Genomic DNA, 8,797 nt, shown 5'->3' with positions numbered 1-8,797 from the left:
TCTAATGTACTCCCGCTGACACTATACAATGCAAATTGAATTAAATCCAGTCTTCCTCTGCATCGTGTCCCGGCCCTTAGGGCAATAGATTCAGTTCCTTAATTCAAGCTCTTCGACTTAGATGAAGCCTCTTGGTACTTTGTGTCTCTGCCTTATTGACATCCCATAGATCTCCCTGGGATGGAAGCGTTATAATGTGTTTAGACACGATCCATATCCCATCCAATTAAGAACATCAGCACTGGCTGAATTACACAAACACATGAATAAATGTCTTAATATCACTTATAAATTATTTACAAGGCACAAAGATGAATATGCAAAGGCATTGAAAATCCGAGATATTTTCTGTGTCGGATGTTGCATGCAAATTTTAATAATTTATGATCGTGCATTGATATGCACAGAGAGGCTTTTGTTACGCTCATAAACATCAAATGCAGGAATATCAAACTTTTACATTCAACTTGGGTATGCAGCACAGAGCCGAACATCAAGAAATCATTACACGGAGGGAAACACTTGTGCACAAATTGCCAAAGCAATTTGAAGTTATTTAGCTAAAATGAGTTAACGCATTTAAGTACACTTGTAAATGATAATCTGGACAACAATGCAAATATCAAAGACAGCTCAGTTACTCAAGCCAACACTTCATTTCAGGATCCCTTGCGCTTGAGGGTAATAAAAAAACAAATGCCTTCTTTCGATAAAAGTCACAAAGAATGTAAACGTTAAAAAATTAATAACAGAATCGCTTGACTACTTTATTGCAATTAAAGCAGATGTTTCTGTTTCGAATTGCAATTCAAAGCGACTTCAAGTGTTTAATTTTAAACATATTGCACTTCACTTCTTGATAAAATAAATATTTGAAGACTGAATAAAGCATTGTCGAATATAAAAAAATTAATGTATTTATACCGACGTATATAATGTCTTTGTAACCAATGGTCTCAGCTTTCACAAGCCAGATTGGTCTAAACTGTAGTCTTCTCTGTTGTGGAAGCTGGACCACTTTTGACATTTGACTTTTTCCCTTGGGTTGTGGACTTAGATGAAGGACCAGCATCTGTGGATGGCAGATAAATGCAACTTGATAAACCACTAATTCATGTATAACTAGAATGAAGATTGATCTCGCAAAGCTCATTTCAGTGGAACAAAGAGTGCATATAAAGTATTCATGCTTAAATGGTTAAAACTGGGCAATAGGGGGTTTGTTCAAATTAGGGCTGCATAATGATTAATCATGACTAATCGTTTGCAGAATAAAAGTTTTGTTTACATGCATGTATAATTTTAAGGAAAAAATATTTCTAGATTAAATATTTATATATAATATAAATTATACATAAATATAAAATGTAATATATTTCTTAAATATATACATGCATGTGTGTTTATATATAAATAATTATTATACACAATGAACACACACACATGATGCAAACAAAAACTTTCATTCTGCAAACGATTAATTCAAATCATGTATAAACTTGAAATATGAAGCATGTATAATGTTAAACTCAAAAACATGTGCAGGGCTAATGGCAAGATAGTCAGTCTATAGATACGTGTGCTTTACCTTGTGGGGTCTGGTTTTCAAGCTGAGCTTCAGGTTGATCCACCCATAGTTTATGCTTTGGGTTGTTTGGAAATCGTTTGGTCAGTCCACAACTTAAACATCGGACGATGGTCTTGCGCTGTCCTCTGGGTCCACCTTTGATATATAATTTACATATAACATATTGCATTTGATTTGAATAACACTTAAGGATAACTCACCAAAAATGAAAATGATGTTATCATTAACTTTTTACAAATCTGTATAAATTTCTTTGTTCTAATGAACACTAAGATATGTTGAGTAATGTTTGTAACCAAACTGATCAGAGGCCCCATTGACTTCCATAGTATTCTTTTTCCTACTATGAAAGTGAATGGGGCTCATGAACAGTGTTTGGTTACAAACGTTCCTCAAAATATCTTCTCTTGTGTTCAACAGAATCAACATGAGGGTGAGTAAATGATGACAGGATTTTCATTTTTGGGTGAACTATCCCTTTAAATTTTGCATCGTTACTATATTTGTAAGTCACTTTGAATGTAAGCATAGATAGATAGGTAGACTTACTTTTCTGTCTCACAGTTGATGTGACACCTGGTATCAATAAAGTACAACACTTCTTGCAAATGCTTCTCTTCACTGATGGATCTTGCGGAGAGACAATGTCACATTTTAATGAAACCCCATCGCAAATGTGTTTGTTTATTTGAAATCAACATCATTATCTAAACAGTAAATCTACTTACTGCCTCAGCACCAGTCGTTTGGAGATGGTCTTCTGAGTAAAGCAGTAAAATCTTGCCACTTCGATATTTTGAGGATTTTGCGCCAAAACACAATGAGCCGCCTAAAACCCATACATATATAACGTCATGAGAAAGTTTGGAGTAAATATATAGGCAGGCAAAACTAACTAACACAGTCTTACAAACCTGATAGAGGAAGTTAAGGCGTTGGTATGCTTCTTTATCTTTGATGTTTCCAGCCATGTTTACTAAGGGACGGGTCAGTAGTATCAAATTTACAAATTATAAGTAAACTAAATATTATAAGTGAAAGTCATGCGACGTTTGCAGCATGAATGTTTTCTCCGTCTTCTTCTAAGCGGTGGGTTGAATCATTATATTTGCTGCATATTGCCATCTAGCGGATCAGCGATGCAGTTAACACACGCGCGCTTCAGCTGGTTGTGGCTAGAAGGGATACACGTACAGACCAAATCTCATGAATTCTCGCCGAATGAGCGCTGTTTTCATCCTAATTCTGCACCTAAACCTAACCCTAAACCAAACATTTCAAAGGAGTTTGGACGTAGCTGAATGATATCTAGCCAGAACCGCTGTTTTTTTTTATCCTAATCGTACCTAAAAATCTAATATAAACCCAACATCTCGCGAGATTTGTCCATAGCTGTATACATTCTAGTCAGCACCGTTTCAAATGTGCGAAGCGGCAAAAAAATGTGATTTCTTCTTTTAAAAAATATTGTACTTTAGTATTACTTTCTTAGTTTAATATTGTAAACTGAATTAAAAATTATAATATCGTGTAGTAATTACAAGACTTTGTTAAAGTATACTATTCTGTAATATTAACTTTAGTTATAAACGGTAGTAAATAGTAGGCCTACTTGAATATTTACTATGGTAAAGTTCACACTATAATTGTCCCACAATTTACTATAGTAAATATAAGTTTACTTCAGTATTTTTTATGTGGGTCGGTACTAGGTTATCTACAAAAGTATTATGTTTAGAGCTGGGCATAGATTAATCTAGATTAAACTATTTTTTTTGCATAACATATGAGTTTGTGCTGTGTGTAATTATTATGTATATATAAATACACACACATTCATGTATGTATTTAAAAAACATACATGTGTATATATATTTATTTATTTATATTTTTATATATTCTAAATTATATATAAATTAAAAAACAATAAAACATTTCTTAATTTTATATATATGTATGTGTGTGTGTTTAAATATACATAATATTTACACACATCACAAACTCATATATTATGCAAAAAAAATATTTTATTTTGTATGAGATTATTCTAGATTAATTTATGCCCAGCCCTAATTATTTTTCAATCCATGCCAGAATCAAATTAGTAACAACAATATATATATATATATATATATATATATATATATATATATATATATATATATATATATATATATATATATATATATATATATATATATATATATATATACATACCCAATTTGAAAGTAACACATTTGAAACTTGTTTATTAAGTTATATAACTTTTGGGAATACATAAAGTTTTGGTGTGTCATACAGTAGGAAGTTAGGATGGGTAACACACAAAACTGGCAGCAAGCAGTCGCGCTCTCTCTCCTCTCTCTCTCTCTCTCTCGCTCGCTCTACACACACACGCGCGCGCGCACACACACACACACATACACACACGCGCACACAAACACGCAAATACACACGCGCACACACACACACACACACGTCTCCAAACCAGTATGTAAATGTACGCCAGTATGTGAAGCCTCTGCTTTACAAGAGTCCGAAAACTTTTGCATAATTCACTTAACCGGCTTGTCAATGCTGCGTAACTTTTCTGGATATTATTTCTGAAGACTTGTCCTGAGTTTTTTTATTTTATTTTATTCATTGGCTCAGACGGCTTTATATGGACTGAGATGTTGCAATGCTCCGCAGGACAGTATCGAGTATATGTTGGCTTTGGTTTCTGCACTTCAGTGTGTTAATATGGAGAGTTGAGTGCGCCAGTGCGCAAAGCTGTCATGAAGTAAAAACCGCTTTCCAGCTGCGGCAGGTCGGACCATTAAAATGGGTCCCGGAGACTGCAGCAACAGGTTCGTTTATACATACAACACAATGACAGTGTCTAAGATAGCTGTGTGTAGTGCATTTTAAAGATCTATCTATCTATCTATCTATCTATCTATCTATCTATCTATCTATCTATCTATCTATCTATCTATCTATCTATCTATCTATCTATCTATCTATCTACTGTATCTGACAGACAGACAGATGTGAATCATAAATCAGAAATTTTGGTGGTGGTGACAAAATGTAATACAGGCTAACATTGCTGAGATTGAGGTCAGCTCAAAAACCCTAGGAATATGTGTTGGGCATTTTCAGAAACCTAATCATCCAATATACTAAAATTGCTTCTGTTTGGGATCAATATGAGTCTGACCCGGGGGTCCCCCGGACCCCAAACAGAACGTGAGGGGTTAAGTGTGGATGGAGTGTAGAAAGGGGAGACATCGCAGAGGAGGTGAGCGAGGTCAGGAGTATCGCTGTGATTGCATTCAGCTGTTCTAATGCATGACTTGTGGGATCCTATTGGTGTAAAATTGGTCACATGGGACAAGGCAGATATCAGGATCTTACTCTAACTCACGTGTGATCTCTTTCACTTCATACTAGACCTCTGTGACTGACTTTTACATTACATTTATGCATCTGGCAGACAATTGTATCCATAATGACCTACAATGCATTCAAGGCACGCATCATCATTATGTGCGTTTGCTGCGGCAATAAATGTGGATGGTGATCAGGGGTTGTATCAAAGTAGAAAAAGTTGCATGCATGAAAAATAAATGAAGTATAATAACAAAGGTGTTATTCAAGAGGGAGATAACAATTATATCTAGCATTGAAAGTCTTGCTTAACAGCTGTGGTCACCATTAACTTTATATGGAACCATTAACTTTATTATATAGAAGACAGCAGCTTGTTGTGTAGGTCTGGTTTCGAAAGACACAAAAGTAAGTACATGGTTGAATCTTTATATTTTCTGTTAGCTGTCCCTTAAAGAAAAGCAAATGACCACATATGTGACCCCGAAACACAAAACCAGTCATAAGGATCTTTTTTTTTTTAATTGAGATTTATACATCATCTAATACATTTCCATTGATGAATAGTTTGTTAGGATAGGACACAGGGTTCCCACACCTTAGTTAACTTCAAATTCAAGGACCTTTCAAGGACTTTCCAGGTCCAGTACCCTCAAATTCAAGGACTAAATGTGGGGACACATTTCAAGTGAGAGCAAGGTTACATCGTGTTACCTTTTAAGATACATTGTTACAATTCCCTTTTGAGGGAACTCGCGCTGCGTCACTGCGGTGACACTTTGGGGACACCTCCAGGAGTAAGTGCGTCTGAATGTGTATATCAATCAAATTCAACCAATGGTGAGGCTTAACGACAAAAACAGGGTGACGCGGGAGCCAGTAAGTATATCGCTATCTGAAATATTGCCAAAGATGGCGTTACAGGGATGCAGGACGTATGGAAGGGAGACGCAGCGTCTCGTTCCCTTCTCAGGGAACAACAGTTACATACGTAACCCGAGACGTTTTCATGTGTCAAACACAATTATGCAAAAAAGCATTTTGGTATGAATCAACATTCGCATACAGAAGATATAAGCATTTAAAGCGAACAGTTTAGCACGTGTGCTTAAAAAGACTAGAATTTTTATGATATTATCCTACACTACACAGGGAATAATATGGATTTTTTTCCCATAAAACTTCTTGCATACAATAAATTCAAGCACTTTCAATGACCTGTATCTATGTATGTATATTTTCAAAAACTTCCCAGGACCTTGAATTTTCCCCCCAGATTGACAAACTTTCAAGGATTTTAAGGACCCGTGGAAACCCTGAGGACAGTATTTTGCCGAGATACAACTATTTGAAAATCTGGAATGGAGAAAATCGGCTTTAAAGTTGTCCAATTTCGTCCCTAGTACTGAATCTACTCACAATAATATAAATGTACAAAATATTTTCATGGAGCATGGCCTTTACTTAATATCCTAATGATTTTTGGTATAAAATAAAAATCTATAATTTTCACCCATGCAATGTATTGGCTATTGCTACAAATATACCCTTAAGACTGGTTTTGTGTTTTGTGTGTGTGTGTTATTTCTACGCCTCACCCTGCACAGATGCAGATCTTCTCATCTGTAAACATCAAGGTCCCACCTGTTGCACTCGCAAGATGGAGGAGGCGTATTACAACGCTGCCCAGACGGACACCATCCAGAACATTCGATCCTATAGCTTTGAACTGAAATATCTCCTCCTGGGCCATGCATCGTCCTTCCAAGGTATGTATTGAGCCCTTCTGAATCGAGTGAATGCTGTTGTGTTTAAATATGTCTTCTGACCATGAGGTTGTAGGATCAAACCCTAGGAACAGCAGCAGCAACACATTTTGTATGCACATATGGAAGTGGTGCTTGCAGTATTTCTATTGCTTTTGTGTCAAGGACGTGCAGCTTATGTAGAAGTGCTTTTGCTAAGTGAATGCATTTGGCAGATGCTTTTATCCAAATGAAAAGAATCAAACCCATGACCTCTAACACAATTGAGCTATACGGACACCCAATCGCTTTCCTTTTGAATGAGAGACCCGAGTTGTATCTCCAGACCAGAGTACCACTGATATTTTGTTGGGTCTGTATTGACTCAACCCAATAAGCATAGCAATGAGATACAAACTACTCCATGCACCTTAGCAACTGCGTAGCAATGCCCTGGCAACCACCCAGGATACCCCAACATTGCATGGGCGACTTTTGCGCCGGGGTGCAACTCGACCCAAACATAGAGCTTTTCTTTATGTGTGCTGTTATGTGACTGTGCTCTTGTTTGAAGCACTACATGCCTCCTAAGGGTTGGATTAGATTAGGGACAAAAACACACACAAAAAAATGAACGTTTCTCATCCTCACAGACTTAAATTTACGGTCTGTGAGGAAATCATTGGGTGTGTTTTAACGCATGAGATTATAAATCATGTAAGCTTCGAATTTACATTGCTCAAACCTTGCCCAACCAAATATTTAAGTTCATCCAATTTGTCTGCCCAAACCGTCACAAAAACCCATTCAGGTTCGCAGTAGAAAGGTCTTTTCTGCCAGCCGAGTGAATATTTAGTGAGTAAAGAGCAAACAAAGAGAGAAATGTTGAAATGCTTGGAGTATCCTTGGTGATCCGACTTGAATGTATCGCTCAATAATGAGAGCTTCTGAAAAGATCACACGTTTTTCTCGGTTTCTTCTCGCACGGTTGTAGCTGGTGTCCTGTTTAAATGAGGAAAGGTCTAAAGTATTTTCCATTCCCACATTTTCACATTTATATGCTTTCCATTTAGGGATTTTCTTTCTTTTTAGCGTAAAGATGTTTTCAGAATGGCCGTGTCTGTTTTTCACAATGCTTGAACTGTCAAGATACAAAAACGTTCATAAAAGCCCAATAAAAGAAGTCCAGACCTGATATATATAAATGAGAGTCTTATGGACTATTGTGACAATTTAATTTTCGGGGTGCGCTGTTTCTTTAAATGGCATTACATTGTATGTACTGGCATTAGGTCTTCAAAGCAAACCCAACCCTTACAAACTTGCCACCCAACTATCCTCACCGATCTGAGATGCTAAAAATACTGCATGCTACATCATCTCTTGATCTAAATTCGCCCTGGACTGAGTAGACAGGCAAGTGCAAGCTCTTCCAAAGATTGACCCAGATCAAATCAGATTTTTACAATGGATATACAAAGCAGTATGGTCACTCAAGCCACCCGACATCCTGATACCTCAGAGGTCAGGGGTGAAGATTCCCAAAGTGCCCTTGGTGAACCCTCCAATCTGCGTGACATCACACTGCATGCCTGCATGGTTCGGAATCACGTGAAAAGCCCTGTTATACGATCCGACTGTAATCCCCTTTCATGTTACCCAACACTGGGGTGTTTAGGTGTACAGTAGTTGTACATACATGTTGTGACGAACTTCGCATTGAGCGCCCTCGAAAAAAGAAGTCACTGGCCGCCACTGTTAGATAATGTATACAACCAGTTTACTAAAAAAGTCTCACAATATGATATTGTATACGGCAGTAAAGAGTTGCCGAAAGCAAATTAAGTGCTTTGTCTTTGAAGCTAAGTTGTTACAGTTTGCGGAGGTCAAATTATTGTTTCCTAAGGTTGCTTTAAAAAGAGATTAAAAAAGCACTTCATAAATAAAATTAAATTGAATGCTTCAGGCCCTTCAGACCAAAGATGCTAATAATAACTATAATCAGGGTTGCCAAGTCTGGAATTGGGATACTTTAATATTGTTACAGTGTTTGTCATGTCTGCGGGTTAAAGCAACCCCAATAATGTGATAT

At 36.8% G+C, this 8,797-nt stretch overlaps 2 protein-coding genes across 3 annotated transcripts in view; one reads left to right on the top strand and one right to left on the bottom strand.

Moving 5' to 3' along the window:
- Positions 1–353: 353 nt before the first annotated feature.
- On the bottom strand, positions 354–2,700 carry rpp21 (ribonuclease P subunit p21). The gene is made up of 5 exons (XM_073861648.1): positions 2,503–2,700; positions 2,320–2,417; positions 2,138–2,223; positions 1,589–1,723; positions 354–1,072 (listed from the first exon to the last, which is right to left on the bottom strand). The coding sequence occupies exons 1-5, from the start codon at positions 2,557–2,559 to the stop codon at positions 981–983; spliced, it is 468 nt and encodes a 155-aa protein (XP_073717749.1). The 5' UTR covers positions 2,560–2,700; the 3' UTR covers positions 354–980.
- Positions 2,701–4,022: 1,322 nt separating this feature from the next.
- gpc5b (glypican 5b) overlaps positions 4,023–8,797 on the top strand; it is a 51,595-nt gene continuing 46,820 nt past the window's right edge. Inside the window, exons 1-2 of one of the 2 annotated variants that reach the window (XM_073861988.1) lie at positions 4,023–4,437; positions 6,568–6,729. In XM_073861988.1, coding sequence (XP_073718089.1) covers positions 4,269–4,437; positions 6,568–6,729 — 331 coding nt within the window. In that variant the 5' untranslated portion in view covers positions 4,023–4,268. The remainder of the gene's footprint in view (positions 4,438–6,567; positions 6,730–8,797) is intronic. The other variant, XM_073861987.1, reaches the window with a different exon arrangement.

This window comes from Misgurnus anguillicaudatus, chromosome 23 (assembly GCF_027580225.2).
Source record: "Misgurnus anguillicaudatus chromosome 23, ASM2758022v2, whole genome shotgun sequence".
In the NCBI taxonomy this organism is placed as follows: Eukaryota; Metazoa; Chordata; class Actinopteri; order Cypriniformes; family Cobitidae; genus Misgurnus; species Misgurnus anguillicaudatus.
Note: the sequence above shows the minus strand (reverse complement) of the source record. Positions and strands in the feature narration are given on the sequence as shown.

Excerpts from the sequence above, each read along its gene's own strand:
- rpp21 (XM_073861648.1), bottom strand. The coding sequence starts at position 2,559 with ATGGCTGGAAACATCAAAGATAAAGAAGCATACCAACGCCTTAACTTC. Across the intron at positions 2,418-2,502 it reads GCCTTAACTTCCTCTATCAG|GCGGCTCATTGTGTTTTGGC; the intron begins GTTTGTAAGACT and ends TATGGGTTTTAG. Across the intron at positions 1,073-1,588 it reads TGAAAACCAGACCCCACAAG|ATGCTGGTCCTTCATCTAAG; the intron begins GTAAAGCACACG and ends TGCCATCCACAG.